The 21,891-nt window shown below is 50.7% G+C and overlaps 1 protein-coding gene across 1 annotated transcript in view; it reads left to right on the forward strand.

Annotated features, from left to right (window-relative positions):
• Sntb1 (syntrophin beta 1) overlaps positions 1-21,891 on the forward strand; it is a 117,902-nt gene that overhangs the window by 84,400 nt on the left and 11,611 nt on the right. Inside the window, exons 5-6 of the mRNA XM_010619649.2 lie at positions 1,753-1,892; positions 20,032-20,228. Of these exons, the coding sequence (XP_010617951.1) occupies positions 1,753-1,892; positions 20,032-20,228 (337 nt within the window). The remainder of the gene's footprint in view (positions 1-1,752; positions 1,893-20,031; positions 20,229-21,891) is intronic.

The raw sequence follows: 21,891 nt of genomic DNA on the forward strand, positions 1-21,891 counted from the left end.
ACACTGACCCCAAAGGGCCAGGGATTTAGCTAGTGGTTCTGTCTCCTGCCTCAAAAGTGCAGAGTCCTGAGTTCAATCCCCAGTACCAAAAAACAAAAACAAAAACAAAAAACCTTGACCTGAAGTGGGAAGAGTGGTTATCTTTATTTTGTTTCTAATTTCATAGGATCTTCAGTCTTTTATCAGGAAACAGGATGTCAGCTGCAGGCTTTTCCTACTTGCCCTTTATCAAGTTGAGGACGTTGCATTCTATTCTTGTTTGCTGAAAGTTTTAAAATCGGGGATTGTCATCATATTTTATTTTACTTTACTATGATAAATTTTATTGACTTAAATGTTAAACAGACTCATTTAAAAAAAATCCCTACTTATATTGTCCTTTTAATAAAATTTTGAACTCAATTTGTTCAAATTTTGTTTTGAATTTTAAAAATCTGTGTTCATGAAGACTATTGGTTTGTGGCTTTATATTCTTGGATTTCCTTTGTCTTAATCTGGTGTCAGTGTAAAGTGGAACCCTGGAATTATTTAGAAGTATCCCCTGGATTCTGATTTTCTCAAAAGATTTATCAAGAGTTGGTAGTATTCCTTAAATGCTTGGTAGAATTCTTCTGTGAAGTAGCCTGGCCCTTAGGTGTGTTTTGTAGGAATAATTCTAACTACAAATATAGAATCTTTTTTTTTTTTTTTGGTACTGGGGATCGAACTCAGGACCTTACATTTGCAAGGCAGGTGCTGGAACCCCTGGGCTAAATCCCCAGCCCCAAATATGGAATCTTTGATAGAGATAGCACTGTTCCAGTATTTCTTCTTGAGTAAGCTTGGTAATTTGGTGTATTTCAAGGAACTTGTGGATTTCACCTGCATTAAGTTTATCAGCATAGAATTCTTCATGGTTGGCCTTCACCTACAGTTAGCATTCTACTTAATATGAAATATCCTCAGGCTAGGTATTGAGGATTCCAGTCTCATTTGTCATATTTGAGATTTGTCTTCTGATTTTTCTGGTCAGTCTAATAAAGTTTATTGACGTTTTTGGCCTCAACTACACAGATACTGGCTTCACTGAATTTTCTGCTGCTTTTCTGTTTTCTTTTTATGGATTTCTGTACTGAACTTTATTATTTCCTATCATCTGCTTATTTGGGTTTAGTTTGCTTTCCTACTTCTAGTTTACTAAGTTACAACTTGAGATCATTGTTTGAAGCTTTTCTTCATCGTCACAGTTTGATTATATTTTTATTTACATTCAGTTCTAAATACTTCCTAATTTTTTTTTTTGATTGACCCATTGATTATTTGGAAGTCTCTTATTTTCCAGACATTTGGGATTTCCCTAGATCTTTGTCATTAAGCCCAAGTTTTATGTTGGTCCAAGAACATACATTGTTTAATTTGCATAATATTCATTTAGCAGCCACACTGGCTGAGTGCCCTGCAGCCCAGTCGTGCAGGACTTCCTCACTCATTGCAGCGGGGTGACTGCACCCTCCGAAACCTCGGTCCCGGGACCTCACAGTGCGAACCAGCCAGGACCTAGAAGTGAGAGGGCAGACACAGGTAGCTGAGTTCATCCCAGACTGGGGCAGAGCAGGACCAGAGCACAGGTGTTTTCAGGAACCGGGGTCCTGGCCTTGTCCGCTCTTTCTGATGGTAACCTGAGCCACCTGAGCGAGGACCCCCTGCTGCCGCCCTCCCAGCCCTGGCCTCGCAGCCTTTACCTGACCGCCTGTTGCTCCACCTTCTGCCCAGGTGCCGGGCGATGGCGGGGAGCAGTGGAAGCCGGCTGTGGTCGTCCTGACGGAGAAGGACCTCTTAATCTACAACAGCATGCCGCGCAGGAAGGACGCCTGGCTCAGCCCCGCGCACTCCTACCCGCTCCTTGCCACCAGGTACGGCCTTGGGTCTGGGCGGGCGTGTCTGCGGTCTCGGGCGATTTTTTAACAGTCGCCGTTATTTCAGCACGTTCTGTCATAGCCTAGCAGTGTGGCGCAGACTGGGGCCCCCTGAAGAGAAAAGCCACACGTCTTTTAGACATGTAGGGTTCTGTGGCTAAACAGGAGGCCGCGCAGAGATAAAGAACAGAGTTGTCGCGTCTGTCACAGGATGCGGACGTCTATCGGGCGGCCCCAGTCTGGCCACCTCTCCTGGTCCCTGCGCCCTGGGAGACCGCGGAGTCCAAAATCACCGGCTCCTGAGTGCTGCAGTGATAAAGAGGCTGCCAGGCTCCGCCCTGCTCTCTCCCAGCACAGTCAGCGCCCTTGTTTTTCATGTGCATGAGTTGCAGAACGAATACCATCCTCGCCCATGAGGTGATCCCCAGTCAGCAGCACCAGGGCATCCATGGCCTCCAGAACTTTGCTTCGTCTTGGTTTCCACGTGACAAGAACACAGAGGACTTCCCTGCTGTGCTGGCTTTAAATCTGTGTTGTCAGTGCCACGGTGCCCTGCTACACAGTGGCCTGCAGAACACACCACACAGGACTGGAACCCAGTACCCTTGGATCGACACCTCCCTCTCTACCCCCAACCCCAGTCCCTGGAGCCACAGTCTTCTGTTTGAGTCCTCAGATAAGGAGACCAGGCAGCTCTGTCCCTGTCACCCAGCTTACTTCACCAAGCATAATGCCTTTTAGCTTCCCCATATTGTCACAATGGCAAGATTCCTTCTTTTTAAGGCCGAGTAATATTCCAGCGCCTGGAAATACTACATTGTCCTGGGCCGCAAAGACCCAAGTTTGATCCCCAGTACCAAAACAAACAAACAAATACTCCATTGTCCTTATGGATGGCCATTCAGGGACACCACACTTCGTGATTTGAAATATGCTGCAACACCGCAGTAATCAGAAGCGTGTGGTACCGGCATAGAAGTATACAGAACGGGAGAGCAAAGCAGAGTGCCCAGAGTGCTCTGGTCAAATGATCTTTGCCCAGGGTGCGAAGAAGGTGTTGGAGAAAGAACAATGTCCTCAGAAGTGCGGGGAAAAATGGGTACCTTTCCATCCATCCATTCCGTCATGTAATCCATCCACTACGAGGCAGGAGTGTGGCTGAGGCAGGGGATGAAGAGATGACACAAGTTCAGACTCGCAGACCTGTGGTCCCCAGGCTGCATGCAGCTGGAACCACAGGGACGGATGTGCAGTCAGGCAAGGACCTCTCTGAGCCGAGGCGACAGACACTGCCCGCCCCGCAGGGAGGCCATGGGCCACCGTGGGAGTGATGCTGGCATTGAGCCTCGATGAACTGTGGGAGGGAGAGGGGCGGGAGCTGCAGAGGGGACCTGGGTGTCCAGGAAAACCCCGCTTCTCACACACCCTGAGCCCACGTAGAGCAGCAGGCTGGGCCTTGACAGCGACCGTGGCTGAATCCACACGAGTTACGCCCTCTGGCTCCTGAGCCCTCCTGCAAGGCCGTTCTTATGCACAGATCTTGCATGTCAGATCCTGAGGCTCAGAAAGGTGAAGAAACTGTCCCTAGCAAAGATGCCCTACAGGCCTGTGCAACTCAGATACGTGTGTCCCGGGCTGGAGGCGGTTGGCGTGGGCATGTGGCCCAGAGAGGAAGACTATTCTGTCCCACTCCACCCTTGGAAATCGGGACCCGGGAGCACTGGGAGCCCTTCCAGGTGGCAGAGTGGTGGTTGTGGTGTGGGTATATACTTTTACCTTTGGTTTAAAATAATGACAGCCCAAGAGGTGACTGCTGAATGCAAGCAGTGATCCCTATTTTCTGGTGAAAAGGGAAAAGAGAAGAAATAGATAAAAATTAAGACAAATTTCTGTAAGGACCCAGAGTTCTCGGCTGCAGGAAGAGGTAATGGCACCTCATGAGTCCCTGGTTTCTCTACTCTTCTCTGTCCTGTCTCCTGGTTCAGCAGTGGACTTCAGAGCCTCAGTGAGACCTGGAGGGCAGGCTGTGCTCTTGGCCCTGGTGCCCAGAGGTGGGAGAGGGGACGAAGACAAGAAATAGATAAATTAAGACAAATTTCTGTAAGGACCCAGAGTTCTCGGCTGCAGGAAGAGGTAATGGCACCTCATGAGTCCCTGGTTTCTCTACTCTTCTCTGTCCTGTCTCCTGGTTCAGCAGTGGACTTCAGAGCCTCAGTGAGACCTGGAGGGCAGGCTGTGCTCTTGGCCCTGGTGCCCAGAGGTGGGAGAGGGGACGAAGACTGAGGCAGGTGAATTATAAAGCTGATGCTCCTGGGAGAGAAACCTGGAAGGCCAGAGAGGAAGGGAGAAGCCAATGGTGGGTGACATTTCTCAGCTTAGACCTGGCCCTGCTGGGAGTTCAGGAGCGCTACTCCTGACATTTTAGCCACGTGGCTATTTAAGCAAATTTCATGTAAATGAAATTAAAAATTCACTTCTCAGTCTTGCTGCTGCAGTTCAAGTCCTCAGCAGCCATATGTGGCTATGGCCGCCATTTTGGACAGCACAGATCTAGAACATTCCGTCACCACCAAAAGTTCTGTTGGTCAGTGACATTCAGTACAAACCGTACTTCAAATTAACTGTTAATCCTGTCATGTCAACATCATTGGACTACGACACACATAGCAGATTCATGGAGCTCATTCCTGAGTGAGTCTGGGAAGGGCCTGGAGGCAGAGCCTTGGTACTACATGTGGTCCCCGCCCAGTCCTCGCTGGTTCAGATCCCCAGCCTCCCTGAACTGAGCAGCCATGCCCTCCGCGTGGTGCTTCTGCCTTGAGCTCCTCACTATGGGCCGAATCCACCCAAACGCTGAGGTAAATGAAACGCCCTCCTTTGAGCTGTGAGTGTTGGGCACTGTGTCCAGGGAGGGGAAAGTTCACACACAGGTTCTCCGGGCTGTCTGCTCAAGCAGGCTCAGCGGGCTCAAGGCCACCACTGAAGAAAGTGACCGGCCTGCTGTTCAGAGCAGCGTCCCCACAGGAGGGCTGCATGCACAGAAACCGTGAGCAAGGTCTGAGGAGCTGTGAGCAGCTCGGGAGCCTGGAAGTATCTGTGTCAGGTGACAGGGGTGCTAGGTCTGGACGGGCACAAAGCACAAGGACAGCCCCAAGCCATCCACACACACACACACAGAAATGGAGAAGGGACGGGAGATGCTGAGTAAAGAAATGGTGGAGCTAAAAGGGGTCCACGGGGACCGTTGCCACCTCACTCACCGTCTGGCCCCCAAACTGCCTGGCTGCACCGCTGCCCTGCAGAACCGAGCTTGCTTGTGTGGCATCGGCCCTGTGGGCAGGGGCAGCCTCAGACCCGGAACTCCAGCTGGTGCAGAGGTGTCCCGGCGGCTCTGGGGCTCATTCTTCCGTCACCCCCAGTGGGCAGGGAGTCGCCCCTGCTCCTGAGCAGCGGCCTGGAAAACGTAAGACCTGGGCCTTGGGCCTCCTCCTCCCCATCGGGAAGGGGCCTGACCCCAGCTGAGCAGCCCCCGCCTGCCTCCCAGGTGGCATTGCCTTCTGGGCCCACGGGACAGCGCGCCCGGGGAATGGTCTGTCTAGACCTGTGGGCTCAGGTATCAGCCACCCACCCATCGGGTCTGCTGGTCCTGGTCAGGTTCTCTCTGGGTGCTGTGCCAAGGAAAGGACTTTGTTTGTTTGTTTGTTTGTTTGAATTTCTTTTTAAAATTTGTACTCGTCCATGTTTGCAGCACACAGTAATCACGTTCCCCGTGGGGCGTTGTGCATGGACACAATGCGTCTGAATTATTTCTTCATGCCCTTCCTACCCTCCCCTACTCCATGCCATGGTCCCCTTCCTATTTGAAATATCTATCTCCCCTCTTCATGTTGTCTGTCTTTTATTTTGCTCTTTTTTCATTTATTTACATTTAAGCCCTGGAGTCTGATTTATTTCACTTAACGTTATGATCTCAAGGTGCATCCGTTTACCCAGGATGCCTCGAGCTTATTCTTTTCTATGGCAGAGTGGTATCCATCGTAAGGCCACATTTTCTGTCATTCCTGTGTTGATGGGCACACAGACTGCTTCCAGGACTCAGCTCCTGTAGACAGGGTGCACCTGGATCACTGTACCACGATGTCTTCAATGCTTTCGGGAAGACACCCACAAGGGGAATTTCTGGGTCAAGTGGAATTTCTAGCTTTAGCTTAGTTTACAAGTAGTACTGTGCAGAAATCTAACCAACCCAGAGCTAGTCCTGCAGTTGTGCTACGTAGTGCTGCTCGTGAATCACTGTGGGCGACGTTGCCGAGCAGGCCGTGGTCATACCCTGTGCAAAGTAGATCACAGCGGCAATGAGTCGGCGGCAGACCCTGCGGGTGCCGCTCAGCAGGGCCAAGTGATTCCACCGAGGTCGGCAGAACTGGACCCATTTGAGTCAGTAGCTGCTCATTAAGAGCAGGGCTCTCAGCTGGGCACAGCAGTACCTGCCCATCATCCCAGAGCCTTGGGCAGCTGACGCGGGCAGCACAGGTCTGAGGCCAGTCTGGACGAAGTTTTGTTTTGTTTATTGAGACAGGGTCTCACTGTGTAGCCCAGGCTGGCCTCTAACTTGTGGTGATCCTCCTGCCTCAGCCTCTCAAATGCTGGGAATACAGGTGTGAGCCCCCACGCCTGGCCTCAGCCTAGGCAGTTTAGTGAGAACTTGTCTCAAAATTTAAAAAGCCTGGAGACGGTGCTGCGTGCTCCCTGGGTCCAGTCCCAGTCTCTCTCTCTCTCTCTGTCTCTCTGTCTCTCTCACACACACACGATTCAGGCCCTCAGGACCCTGCCAGGGCCCTCACAGCTAATCAGTCCACAGTCAGGAGGAGTCAGGAGCACCACCAGCCAGCAGCCAGCACACATAGCCCTCAGGTTTCCACACTGAACCCCGCAGCCCGTGAAGCCGAGGCTCTCCTCCTGTCTCCAGATGAACAGGACCTGAGAAGTTCAGGGAACAATCACCCAGAGTCACACGCTGACGAGACCCGGACCTGCTCTGGTCCTCACCCGCTCTCTGCTGCAGCCTCCCAGGCTTGTGTCCCCATGGCTCTAAGAACTGCCCAGCGCATCAGGCAGCTCCTCTTCCACGACAGTCTGGGCAGGCAGTCAGAGGCCCCGGAGGAAGCGTCCCCAAGGCCCACAGCTGTGCACAGAGTCCTGGGGCCATCAGGAGCTGCAGTGTCGGCCACGGTCAGGGTGTGGCCCCGCCCCACCTCGGGGGCTCCCCAGACGTGTCAGATGGGTTTCCATCCTGCCCCAGCCCAAAAGAACCAGGGACCTAGGGGCTCTGTGAACTCTTTCTCTCCGGGGGATTCCGAGTACATTCTGCATTCATTGAAAAACTGCGGTTATGTCCGTGGACACCTGCAGGACGTGTGACTGTGCTTGGCGAGGGCAGCGTACGTGGGTGTCACACCCCTAATTCTCTCAGCGCCCCCCGACTCCACCGCACTGAATGTCCGCGACCAGCTACAATGCAGGAGTGACCGCCAGGCCGCCTCCTATGGAATCTTTTAAAACCCGACTAATCAGCAAAACAACACAAATTTAAAATAAGCAAACCAGGCCTTCGAGAAATCTTGTGATGACCCAGAGCGATCACCAATGGGAGGAAGCAAGCAGGTATTCATTCCGCTGTGAGGCTCAGGCTCCAGCTTGGTTGCTTCAGACCCCAGGGGGTACCCAGGGGCCAGTTTGCTTCTCCTTGGTCTCTGTTTCCCCATCTGAAAAATGGGGTCACCATGGCTACTGTAGAGTTGTTAAAATGTGAACATATCGATCAATTATAGCAAAACACAAGGTGGGAGATGCCTCGGGCCAGGAGTGTTTAAAATGTTCGATTATTTGGGAGTTTGGGAACATTGCAAATACAGAACGAGATACTTTGGGAAGAGGATCTAAACACAAGAGTCACTAGCATTTCACACGTGCCTCGTGTGGTTTTTGGCACGCGGTAACTTAGATAAAGGTGACTGGGCAGCATTTTAATAATTCTGTGCATGGAGCAGCTTTGTGGTGTGGAGTTTTCCACACAGGGTGTTTGTCGGGAGGACAGAGCCTTCCAAAGTACAGGTGTTCAACCTGAACCATGCACCGAGGACCTGAGCAACGGAAGTACATGTCCCTGCAGCTCGGGGATCCCGGGGACGGGTCCAGGCTGGCCAGTTTCTTTGAGGGTCTCTTCCTGGCTTGTAGACATCTTCCCTCTTTCAGTCTCTTCATATGACTGCTTTTTTGTTTCAGGTTAGGTTTGGTTTTTTGAGACAGGGCTTCCCTCTGTAGATGGTTCAGGCTGGCCTTGAACTCATTAGATAGCCCAGGCTGGATTTGAACTTGTGGCCGTCCTCCTACCTCAGCCTCCGAAGTGCTGGGATGAAAGGTTTGCATCCCATACTCAACACCTGACCTCTGCTTTGGCACATGCTTGGAGAGAGTGCGAGGGGACACCAATCCTATGAACTGGGGCCTCACTCTATTTTTTTCTGGGTACCAGAAATCAAACACAGGTCCTTATACTTGTGAGGCAGGCAGCAGAACCGCTGAGCTAAGTCCCACCCCCTGGGCTCCACTCTTACAGCCGCATTTACCATGCTGTTCCTTCAAGACCCATTCTCCAAATGCAGCCACCTTGGAGATGGAGACCGCAGCACGTGGACCCGGGGGTGGCCGCACAGGTCTTTCATGCACTCATTGCTTTCCTGTTCATGTTTTCCATTCACTCATTAGGTTTTGAAACAGGATCTTGCTGTGTAGCCCAGGCTGGCCTGAAATTGTAGTGATCCTCCTGCCTCAGCCTCCTGAGTGCTAGGAAGACAGGTGTGCGCTACCACGCCCCGCTTGCTTTGCTTTTAGTGATGACACGGGCACGCCTTACTTAGCACAGCACCTGGCACACAGGGGGACCCAGTGACTGCACCCTCTCCCCCGCTTCATGATGCAGCTTTGGTCAGAACTAAGAAACGCGCTTCCCTCACGCCACAGAGGTAGCTGGCCCCGGACCCAGTAGGAAACAGGTTCCTTCTCAGTGGAGTTACTTCCTCAGACGGTTCAGAACTGATTTATTTGTTTAGGTTTCGCTTTTGAGGGCCAGACGCGTCTAATTTAGACATTCCTGGAAGATGAAAATTCAGTGGCAGCCATGGCAGTGACATCCACTCCCCTCACCGTGTTCTTGGTATCCAGCACCTTGGGAGAGTTTTGTGAGGCCGCCTGTCCTCCTGACGACCGCGGTGGGGCCTCCCTGTTCCCGTGATTTACAGCAGCACCCCAGGACATCTGCAGATGTGTTGTAATTCCAGTTGGCCTCACCCCTCCGCTTTTTACGAGTCCTTGGGAAAACGTTGTTGCTTAGCCAAAGTTTATTTGATGCTGCTGAACGTAAGGCACGTTTGCCCATGTGGATTAAGACTGGGCTTTTGTCACTCTCGTCACAGAAGGCAAGTCTAATGGGTCTGCAGAGAGCAGGGATTAAGATCACGGTGGTTCTGAATCCTGAAGGAAGCTTAACCTAGAAGTTCTACACTCAGTTGCAATGGCTGCAGAAGTCGCAGATGCACAGACCTTGTAGAGAGCGATACTACTCCGAGCCCTGCGGCCCCGAGACAAAGGTGCGGGAGCCACAGGGGAGGAGCTGGTGAGCGTGCACCGCCGTGGTTCTGTCACCTGGCAGCCAGGGGCACTGAGTGCTGCTACGAAACAGTCGGGTGATTTTCAGGTGCCTAAGGAGTGAACCTGCTTCTAAATGCTAAGAGAAGCAGCAGCCTTGGGCCATGGGGAACGTTCACCAGTTGTGTGTATCAAGTTGTAATCAGAGGGTGTCACTCTTTGGGGTTGGGGGCGTGTTCCCCAGGAATTCCCAGTGCACAGAAGGACGCACATGCCCGATCTAGACAAACTGTGTGCTCAGCTTTCCCCACCCTGGCACCGCATTTACACCCTTGTACCTGGGACTCTCGCTGCCCCCCTTGGATCCCACTCTGCTTCCTGCCCGCCCTGCCATGGTCTGGTCTCCTCTGCCAGGTCACTCTGCCTTGGAGCCAGGGACTGAAACCTCTGCAAGCTGGGAGCTAAAACAAACCTTTCCTCTTTTAACTTGTGGGTGATGAATATTTTGTTTCAGCAACAACAAAGTAACTAAGACAAGGAGTCCAATCCTGACCCCTAAGCCCTCTCCCTCCCATGCGATCTTGGCAGAATCAGGTCTTTTCACCTGTAGAGTGGGGCGGTGTGTTCTTTGAGTGTGTGCTCTTCTGTAGGACCGAGTGAGACCCGTGTGATATGTAAAGCCTGTGCGTGAGGCAGTCGGTCGGTGTGTGATGAATGTGAGCAATTACTAAGATCAGAGAAAATGAAGTGTGAGGGACTGAGAAATAATTTCACATCTTTGACAGATGAAGTCTCCTGAGTCAAAGTCGCTGTGATGCCAGGACTGAGGTCAGGAGGAGGTGCGGCTGGTCTGCAGGGGATGGGGAAGGGGTCAGAAGTGGGGAGCCCGGGGAAGCTCCACTCAGCCCCAGAGCCAGCTCTGAGTAAGCGGGTGGCACGTGGATGTCACCTCCTCGGGGCAGGAACCTCCGCTTCACTGCGTGGCCAATGTTGTCGTAAGAACGCGTGCTGTGTGAGTGTTGTAGAAAGCAGCAGGCGAGAGGCTGGCATCCGAGTGCCCTATGCGCTGATGGCTTGGGACTCGCACTCCTGGCTCTGTCTGCAGGGTGGAACAGACCGATTTTGGACGCCCTTGCCGGGCACAAAGGGTCCCCCAGAGCCCTCGAGCCTGCACTGGTGGATTCGGTCCCCACTGTGGCGTGTGTCATCGCACTAGGGAAAGTGTTTGTGGGGCGAGAGAATAGATGAGCGATAATCAGAGGTTTGGGGAACGTATTTTACGATTGTAGCTCTCCCAGCACTCAGTAATACAGTGAGTTCAAAGGAAGAACTTCCCCCGTGTGGACTGCTGTGAGCTGAGGGTTTGTCTTTAATTGCAGCTGTTCTGGGGGAGGCGCCACATGGAGCTACAGTCATGGCCTACTTATTATTTATTTATTTTTATTCTGAGGCAGGGTTTGGCTGAATTGCTCAGTTGCCCGGGATGGGCTCACACTTGCGATCCTCCTGCCTCAGCCTCCCAAAGAGCTGGGATTACAGGGATTACATCTAGCGCCCTGTAGGGCATGACAGATACTTATGTCTGGAGAAGGACAACAAGCAGAGAAACCCACAGGCGGCCAGAAGTGGTCACTTTACCTTTTCCCGTGGTGGAAAGAGTGCCCTGCGCAGTCATGGACCTGGCTTCCGGTTCTGCACCCCACCTGTGAGTTTCCTGCCCAGAACCACACCAATGCTTCTTGTTTGGGTGGGGCTCAGAATTCCACCGCAAACGGTCTCTGTGGACACAGGTGGCACCGGCCACCTCACACCGGTGAGCTGCCACCTTCCTAGGTCCCTGTGCTCTGGCAATCGGCTGCAGGAGGGCCTGAGGCCACAGGGAAGGAGGAGGCTGTCACCTGTCCCCGCCTGCTCAGCACTGCTGCAGAGGGAAGAGCGGCCCGAACTGCTGCTCTGCTCTGCTTACCCCGATGCTGTGCTTGGGGCCAGTGTCCCTCGGGTGTACTCCAGCTTCTGAAAACCCGGGACAACCTGACTTTCAGCTGCACATTCACATAAGATGTTTGCGAGAGAAATGGGCCAGCTGATCAACCTGTTGCTCATTCTTTGCCCTTGAGTTCTTTCCTAGAAGAGCTGGGACTGCTGGGCTTGGCGGGCTGGCCAGTGGGCACTGGAGGTCACCGAACCATTTAAGGGACTGGACCGTGTGCTCCTCCCCTGCCCTCTCTCCCTCTCTCTCTCTCCCTCTCCCTCTCCCTTCCTGTGTGCGCTTGTCTGGCCTCCATTGTGGCATCTGCTGAGAGATACTAATTACAGCAATTAAGTAAAATGAGGATGCGATATTGCTTAGCAACCCAGTTACTTAATATGTAATTTTCCTAATTTGGCTGAATCTGTGTGCTGCAACTGTTGTTGCTTTAATTAAGGATATTAATAATAATGTTTTTGTATGGGACATTTTATGCAACAGTCTGTAACACCTATCCAGAATTAAATTAGCGTGTAAACATCCTCTGTGGGAAGGGTTTTTTACTCGTTTGTGTTTCTCAAAAGCAGTCAGGCCGGGGACCCTATGTGGGGGTCCAGAAACAACACAGTGCTGCATCTCAGTTGCTGGTGGGGAAACACTTGTCCGGGTGCCTCCCATAAGTGACTGTCGGCTCTCTGCAGGCGCCCCTAACCCTCGGACACAGGTTGGACCTAAAGTGGCCATAACATGCAGGCACCCTGAGCCCCGTGGACTCCTCCACTTCAAACACGTGCAGTGGTTTCAAGACCTTCTATCCTTTGTGCTATCTGGAGTACAGACTCACTTGTGTAAACCCCATCGAATGGGCCCATCTCTGCCAGCCCATGTTCATGAAACCTTAATGACTTTCACGGTGGGGGAGCATGAAGGGGCAGAAATAGGAACTTGTATTCCCAGACCAAAAAAGAAAAGATAACTCAGATTCTCTAAACCCTACATTACCACTAAAAACACCAGCTGCTAAAGATAGACTACAGGAAGAAACAACAAACGGCTCCTCGGCTGTTCTCATGAGATAAATCATCCTAGTTACCTTTTAAGACTCTTACTCAAGGCTGAAACCATCTGTAAGTCAGTATGTATTTGGGGGATGTGAATACTGGGGATTGAACCCAGGGACCATACATGCCCAGACCTCTTTTTTGTTTGTTTGTTTGTTTATGAGACAAAGTATCCCTGTGTAGCCCAGCGATCCTCCTGCCTCAGCCTCACAAGTGCTGGAATTACAGGTGTGCGCCACCACGCCCAGCCTCAGATTCTCTAATCCACTTCAGCGCCTACTGCTTTGTGTGGCTGTGGGTCTGAGGGTAGGAGCGGAGCTGTACCGCAATTGCTATTCACCCACTTCTTTTGTAGTCACCCCTTTTGTATTTTAGCTCTGCGTTTAATCGTTAGCTTAGCAAATATTTACTGAGTGCCTGCTGTGCACCTGGAACTATTCTAGGCCCTAATGATACATCAGGAAATAATCAAATCAAATCCCCACCCTGATGGAACCTACATTGAGGAAACTGAGGCACAGGGGTCAGAGCCCAGGCATCTGACTCCCTCTCTTCCTTCTCCCGCCCCACTCTGGGCTCTCTCTGCTGTGTCCTGTGTGCTCTTCTCTCCCATGCACCTCCCGGTAATGCGGATGGAGAACCCCGCTAGGTTCATGGCCACGTCCAGCCACGGGGCGATGTGTCTGTCCTCGGGTCCTCAGTAACTTGGGAATCGGGTGGGAACAGCAGCCTGAAAGCCAGGACGCTGGCATTTTCTTCCTGGCTGGGTGAAGAAGTTACCTTCTCTTGCAACACAGCGTAATTTTAGTTGTAGTTTAGTTCCGGTCAGAGATAAGAGACAGGCGGTCATATTTTTAAGGGTGCACAAATAGCTTAAAATATGAAGTCGTTGAAAGATAAATAATAGCTCTTTCAGAGTGCCCTGAGACTGCTGATCTTTGGGAAGAATCTTGGGAGGATATAAAAAGACTATTCTTGGCAGAACAGGAGAACCCCGGGCAGACACATTCCAGCCCCACCTTTCCAAGTGCCCAGAGGAGAAGGCTTCTGAAATCTTAATGTCTGCTGACATTTATGTGGCACACAGCATCTGGGATCTGGTACGCTAATATGTTCCCCAGTGTTCTCTACAAAGGAAGAGCCCATTAGCGAAACCTTTTACTGGCCCCAAATTTCAAAAGATTTCAAAATAGATCAGTTATACGTATGTGTGTGTGCTTTCCTTTGCAAAACAAAACTGGACTTTAAAAAGTATTTTGAAATAACATGGAGTTGTTCAGCCGAGCTTCACTGAACACCTACCCCGTCTGGCAGCTGCTTAGACCGGGGGTGGCGAACCTATGGCACGCATGCTGCAGCGGGCTGTTTGTATTGTTGAAAGCTCTAAAAGGTTCGCCACCGATGGCTCTGCCCAGAGGATCGAGGAGGGATTCGAGCTGGTCCCTGCCCTGAAGGATCGTGAGGCCTATAGAAGGTGACTGTAGGGTCCAGGAGAGGGGGTCCGGTGGTCAGGTTCCCCCAACACCCGCCTACCCGGGAGCTGTCAGCCTTGCTAGCTGAGCAGCAAGCCTTACTGAGGTCCCGCACCTGGTGGCTGCGAGCTCAGGCGGACGTGGCCTTACTGAAAATGTTCCTGCCCCAGCTCAGCTCCCAAGAAGCAAAGCTTCCGACCAAGTGCAGGTCCCCAGATGAGCCACACCCAGGAGAGGCTTCGGGGCCACCGCGGGCTGCCGGGGAGAAAGCGCTGGCATCTCAGAGAGCCCAGCCTGTGCTGGGATTTGTCCACGCCTTCCTCCACCAGCCTCTCGCGCAAAGTCTCCTCTTTTCCACACGCAGTGGCTGTGAATTTCATCTCACGCTGCTCTCTACAAACTGGGTTTGAGTACCTGACTGTTTTGACCGTTGTCTGCTGGCATCGTGGTGTTTGTATAGATCGGCCTTCAGGACCACTGGTTTCCTTTGTAGTTCTACTTGCTTTATGCCCTGATGGCATTATTCAGAGCAGGGGGCTTCATTTCCCACCCCAAAGTATTCATGGCACCAAAAAATAAAGAAGCCTCTGGAAAAGCATTGGTGCCTGGGGCTGCAGTTCAGGTGGGACCCGAGGCTGCCACCTGCTTGGTTCTGGAGATGCAGTGCAGGTTCCGCCTGTACTGGTGATGGCTCTGGGTCACCTGAATCATCAGACGGATCTCCAGCGGTGCTTTCGCTCTGTGTTGTTTGTCCACTGTGCCTCTTAACTACTTACATCCAGATTCAGTGTTCTTTCTTCCCATTTTAGACCATCTGCTGACTAGATTAGCCGATATCCCCTTGTCCTATACAATTTCATAAGTGTAACTGGTAAAAATACTGAATGGGACAGGTGTGGGAATACCGCTCCATCTCCACCCCTAATTAAAGTGGGCTGGGCACTGGACGGGATCACTTAACAAAGTGACCACTTCTGGCCGCCTGTGGGTTTCTCTGCATGTTGCCCTTGTCCAGACATAAGTATCTGTCATGCCCTACAGGGCGCTAGATGTAATCCCTGCAATCCCAGCTCTTTGGGGACCTTGATGTTGCTTTCCTAGAATCCAGGAACTAGGTTCTTAAGATCCTAAGGCCTTTACAGAATACTGTGTTCTTGTCTGGTGGGTTTACATTGCCATGTCTGAGGGGAGATGCCCGGGGAGCAGGCCGCTGCAGAACATTTCCAGGATCATTTTATTGACTGGGAATTAGCACTATGCCAATGCAAATTCATCTCAAGAGATTTCACAGAACACTTACTTGTTCAGTTATTTACCGTTTTGTTTTAGTTTTTCTCTGTCTCTTCCTAGTAGCTACTGCTCTTATCAACATGGTGGCCCACGTGCCACAATAAGGGAAGGATTTTGAGCTTCTCTCATTCAGTGGCCTCCACCCATCGTTGGAATGCCGTGGTTTTTAATGCAACCAGCTCCTGGGCAGCACTCTCCAGGTGCTCTGGGGTAAATATCCACAGTTCCACTATCACTGTGGACAGTCAAATCAGTTAATGGAGGAAGACTGAAAGAACAGAGGAAATTGTGGTTTCCAACCTCTTGCTAGGCATGCAATAACAAATATTTTGATAAATGTGGGGGTTCTTTGTGCCAGAATCCCCCACTCGCTGTTCTTCTAACAGTGTCCTTTCTGAAAGGTTCTGGAAGATTCAGATTCCCTCTCTGGAGGAAGACATTAGAATGATCAGGTTGTCCAGTGAGGAAGAAGGAGCTCACCCACCCGGGCTCACGCTCACTACTGATCGGTGCTGCTGGCTGCTTTTCACTCACTTCCGTATTCCAGGAACACATTTCCTGACAACTGGGGCTGAGCCTGGAGGACGAAGGCTGTGGAAATTCGGAGGGGAGAGAATATCTCTCCTCCTCAGCTGTGGCCCCGCAAGGCGTGGTCAGCTCTGCTCACACTGAGCTTCCACTGCAGAGAGTGTGGGCCGCCCCCAAACACACCACCAACAGGGCAGTTTAAACAGTGGAAACTTGGTTCTCACAGTTCTCAAGGCTGGGTGTTCACGATCAGTGTGCCTTCAGCATTGGTGTCCTTCAGGGCTGTCTTCCTAAGCCTGCAGAAGGCCACCCTTGTTCTGTACCCACAAAGGGCCTTTCCTCTTTGGGGTTCTTTTTTTTTTTTTTTTTTTTTGAGACAGGGTCTCACTTCGTATTTGAGACTGACCTGGAACTCACTATGAGGCCCAGGCTGGTCTTGAACTCACAGCGATCCTCCTGCCTCACCCTCCCGAGTGCTGGGATTACAGGCGTGCATCACGATGCCTGGCCTCTTTGAGGTTCTTAAAGGGTACAGTTATACTGTGAATGAAGGTCCCAGTCTACAACTGCAACTAACTTTTACCACTGCCTTGTGCCTTATTCCAAATATAGCTGTATCGGGGTTAGGGATTCAGTGTGTGAATTTGAGGGGCAAGTTGTTCAGTCCATGCCAGTGCTGCATGGATATCTGTTGGCTGCATGAGCTGTCTACAGGTGAGACCTGCAGTGATCGACGCAGTGGGTGATCTGGGGATTTCTGATGCTCAGTTGGAAGGAGGGCGTGGGAACCGGGACAGCGGGACAGTCCTCTGAGAGTGAGGGAGGACCGGTCCCTTCCGTTCACAGGTCTCAGGGTTGCTCCTTTACTACTGTGGAAGAGCAATGAGGCCCCGGTGGCGTCTCGGTGTCCTGTGAGCGGCGGCCTTCATTCTGGGGAGGGCTCTTCATAGCCACGGCCTGCAGGAGCTCGAGGCGGGAGCTCGGAATAACCGGGTATGGATGATTGCAGGAAAGCATCCAGGGGTGATTCAGGAGTCCAGCGCAGAATCGCCACTAACTTTAAACAAGCGAAACACTCGGGACATCCCGGGCCAGAATCCATGTCTTTTGAGTGCAGAGGTTCTGGTTCTGAAAATGATTTGAATTCATTTCCATCTCATAGCTTTTTAAAGGTAATCTTTAAATTGTATGCTGTGCTTCTTAGAGACAATTTTGAAGAAAAAAATGTAGGAAATGAGGCCACCTATGCAATTGCTCAGTACTTAAATGCATTTCGTTTCCTGGATTCTCTTACATAGTTGCATTACAAATTCATATAGATATAGATATAGATATATCTATATATATGTATTCCCCCCCAGGTCGCCATATGGTATTTATAAAATAATGGTAAAGGCCTGCGTCATACCCCAGCCAAGGATGTGCAGCCATGTCGAGTGTCCTCTGGTTACCACCATGCACACCAGGCAATGAGACAGCACTGCTGGGCCTCAGGGTTTACCTACCGAGCATATGTACGTACATATTGGCACACTCAAAAGCAGACAAAATAATCCATGTGTCTGCTGTTCCTTCGATGGCAAATCACCCTGTTCTTCAATATAAATATTAGAGAATTCACCCTTGGTTAGGTGAGAAATCAGTTTTTTCTTTCCTTTCTGTTTTCAACCAGTGACAACTTAATGAACTAAAAGGGACAATGGTTTTATCTCCAAGGGCAGATTTTTATCATCACTTCCAGTACTGTGCTGGGCATCTCTGCCAGGTGCCAGCATCATACTGTGTGCCAGCCTGACTTGGGCTTCCTCATACCCGCTACATCCCGAGTGTAATTTCATTCCTCACCCTTTGAGCAACCGTGAATTCTCTAACACACTGTATTTTCCAGTTACTATTGGCTTCCTTTTTGGGGGGGGGGGTTTGAGACAGGGTCTCACTATGTAGTTGAGACTGCCCTGCCCTGGAATTCACTGTGTAGCCCAGGCTGGTCTCGAACTCACAGCGATTCTCCTGCCTCAGCCTCCCGAGTGCTGGGATTACAGGCGTGCACCACCATTGGCTTCCATTTTAATTACAGTCTCTCTGAAGAAAAATAAATATCAGTTGGAAATTCACACAGACACGCACGCGCACACACGCTGCGTTCTCCCTGAGAGTCGCTCATCAAGTGTGTTTCTACCTCTGCGGTGTACTTATGCTGGCCCCAGCTTGTGACAGAGATGAGGGATGGACATTAAGGGCAGGGAAAAGAAGAACATTGTCAGGCCCGGCGAGGTTCTTGTAAGAGAACCAGTTGTTCCTTCTTGACCATGCCGCTCTCTGTGCTAGTGTGGGGCCCGGGTTATTTGATCCTCACAACTCTCACAAGGTAGTAACCCTTTGAGAATTGTGGCACAAGGCAGACAAGATGAACGTGGCTCTAATGCAGGCTTTATTCTTCTCAAACCTGTCCCTGTCAGCTTAATGCCCAGCCTGCCACTTTGCCCAACTGGTGCAGATGTTAAGGTTTTCAAAAGGGAAAAGTGACTCTAGTTCTTAAAGCAACTAAAATGAAGGGCCTTTGAGTATAAAACACTGAGCAACTAAGTACCATACATCCTGGCCTCCTATGGATACCTGGACCTAATATGTTTTTACCTGGTGTCCTACCTCCTTTCAAAACCCCTATAAGGCTGTAGACAATGCCTCCTATTTTTCAGTCTTGCTTGATTTTGTTTGTTTGTTTGTTTTTCTGGTACTGGGTATTGAACTCAGGACCTTGTGCTTGCCGGGCAGACACAGCACCACTGAGCTGGACCCCTGGCTCAGTCTTGCTTGATTTTGAATCCTCAACTTCTTCTCCGCTTTTTCTGCCCCAGCTCACTTCTCTCTCCAGAGGGCCCTCTCCGTGTGTGCGAATTGGAACAGGCCCCTGCGTGTTAAACCCGTGCATGTGAGCCCACACCAGCAGCACCTTCCCCTCACATGGCCCTGGGCTTTGGCTTTAACAAGCCCCCAGCTTTCCAGCTGACCTTTCTCTCAAAGCTGGCATTGTGAACCACCCCTGACTCCAACTTCACAAGGGAAGAAAGCGCCTTAGAATTACCCAACAGCCTTGTTCTAGAAATTCAACAGGCTATATGTGCTTTGTTCCATTGGTAATGCTGTTCTGCAGCATTTAGGTTTACAAGACAAAATAAGCTTTTAGATTCCTTTCAACCTGTTTTTAATTGAAAGGTAATAAGCTCTTTGCCTGAGAAAATAACTGTCCACCCGTGAACAGACACCTGGCATTTGTCCAGCAAGTGATAAAGTGTCGCTTTTGTATGCAAAGATAAGGATGGAAATGCAGAAACCCCGGAGGGAGGTCGAGTGTATCACGTTACCCTTCCCCTGCCCTGCAGGAGTGGTAGGAGAGTCTGTCCCCAAAGGAGACTGCTGTACCAGCAGGAGAGAGTGTGTTCAAGGTGGCACCAGAGCTCTTTGATTCTTAGCATGCTAAACCTGGCCTCTGAGAAGGTTGTGTCCTGGAGAAGTCACTTTTTCTGCCGAGGGTAAGTCCTGAAGCCAGTGTGACAGTGTCGCGTTGTAGAAGGATCTGTTGAAAATCCCTTCCAGTACCCGCAGCCCTGCGGCTCTCTACCATTTCTCCAGGCGTCCAGCCTTGTCCTTCCTCTGGAGTTAGCAGAGAAATGGACTGCGGCTTCCTCAGCTGAATACCAGGTTATTTGGAGGCCGTTAGATTGTCATGTGTGTTCGATGCCGCGGATCCCCTCGAAGTATGAGAGCCACAGCGGACTGGGCCTCACCCTCGGCTCGGTGCCGCACACTTCCTTTGTCTGTGCACACCCCTACTTTTACATGGATGCGCTCAGGAATGGAATGGGGAGTTTTGTACCGCCTTCAAATTGTTTGCTCTCTCTTCTACTTTTCTTTTTCAGCTGAAAGGATTACCGAGTTTGCACAAGTTAAAACCCTCTGGGTGTATAGCCAAGTGCACAGCTCCGGATACTTCTTAATTTCACTCTAGCATTGGAGCGAAGATGGCAGCAGCCATGGGGAAGCGTAGGGTGCAGCGGGCCCTCTGGTTCCAAGTCTTGAAGATGAGAGCGGATCACCAGTTCTGGGGTTGTGCTGGGGCGTGGCAGGCGGTGGAGGAGCGTCCCTCCTGATGATCTCTCTCTCTCCAGGCTAGTCCATTCGGGGCCCGGGAAGGGCTCACCCCAGGCTGGTCTGGATCTGTCCTTTGCAACACGAACTGGTACCAAGCAAGGAATTGAAACGCATCTCTTCCGGGCAGAGGTCAGCAGGGACCTCTCGCAGTGGACAAGGAGCATAGTACAAGGTTGCCACAACTCAGCCGAGCTCGTTGCTGAAGTCACCACTGGTGAGTACTGCTGACTGTGGCCCCGGAGTCATAACTTTATAGGAGGGACACAGCCTCTGCTCCACCTCAGCTTCAAAGGAGCATCTGTCGCCGGCCCTCCGGGGCACTTAAATCTCAAAATCTCAGTGGTAAACCATGTCGTACTCACCGTTTCCTCCTACCCGCTGTGCGCTCGGCATTTTATGTAATGCCTGGGATTTTTCCACACAGTGAAAAATGTTGTGTGTGTCCCAAATTAACTAATTGAGGCAAGGCCAACATTTTAAAAGGGAAATGAAATGGAATAGAGGTGTCAGTGTGAATATTGTTTTCACATTCTATATACGCATGGCTTGTGTGTCCTGGGCGCAGGCACCTGTCTGACTCTCTCATCTCCGCCAGGAAGCAAATTCTGAAGAAAGGTTAAGTGGCTTGCCCAAGAGCACGCAGCGAAAAGTGACAGAACTGACCTTAGCTGTAGGCTGTGTCACCCTGTGTCCATTCCCCACCCCGCAGTAGCTACGGAGACACGGCACCTCCCACTGTCGGAACAGGGAGCCGCAAACACCAGCTTTGTTCAGGCTGCTATGATCAACAGTTTTCATGTGATTCTCTAAAACAGACGGTAGACAGACGGTTGATAAACAGATGTCAGCACGTGAGAGAAATATGGTTGATTTTACTTTTTTAATTAGGCAAAGATAAGAGACTGAAAAAGTACTTGAGTCAACAGTAATGTTAATAAACAAAATACATACTATAAAATCTTCTATGTTTGCTAATCCGGCCTCCACACTTAGGCAAGTGTTGTTCCTCAGCCAGCACGACACACAGCTGCAGCATCCGTACCTCTGCTCCCAGTCCCGAGATCTAAGGCACATGGGTTTGGGCTCTGGGAGCTGTGGCCAACCTCTTCCAGTCTCCTGTGGACACACAGAGAGGCCGCCCTGTGGCACAGTCACAGCCTGGCCGGTCAGAGTCTCCTATCCTAGTAACTCCAACCTGGACTTGTTAGGGTTGGTTCTTGTTTTTCCATTTCTCTCTGTCTGAGAAAACAGCACAAGTGAGAAAAAGACACAAGTGGGAATTTTAAATTCACAAGACCTGGAATCAAACTACAGTTTTATTTCTATTTTAATCGCTTACTTAATCTTTTAGTTTCCTCATTTTTAAAAAGAGGGAAAAAATATCACCCACTAATACAAACAGCAGGATTCACTGCCTGGGACTGTCCTCAACAAGTGTTACTATTAGTTGCTGTCCTTATAATTATTATTTCCTGTTTTAGTTAGCTTTCCTATCACTGAAATAAAATACAGAACTCCCATAACTTGGAGAAGAAGTTTAATCTGACTTACGGCTGCAGGGGATTCAGTCCATGATTAACTGGCTCTCAAGAAGAAACATCAAAGTGAAAAACCATAGCAGAGGAAAAGGCAGAACAGGGAGCAGTGCCAGAGAGGATGGGGCCTGAAACCAAATGCAGTACCAGGATGGTGCCTCCACGACCCACCCAGAAAACACCTGGAAGTGTGTTTCACTAACCCTCTGAAGAATTCCCAAAACAATCAAGCTGAGGGGCCAGGGATTTGGCTCAGTGGTTCCACTGCCTGCTTTGATAGCACAAGGGCCTGAGTTTGATCCCTGGTACCACCAAAAAAAAAAAAAAAAAAAAAAAAAAAAA

The sequence above is a fragment of the Fukomys damarensis genome, unplaced genomic scaffold, assembly GCF_012274545.1.
Source record: "Fukomys damarensis isolate Sample0158 unplaced genomic scaffold, DMR_v1.0_HiC HiC_scaffold_5, whole genome shotgun sequence".
In the NCBI taxonomy this organism is placed as follows: domain Eukaryota; kingdom Metazoa; phylum Chordata; class Mammalia; order Rodentia; family Bathyergidae; genus Fukomys; species Fukomys damarensis.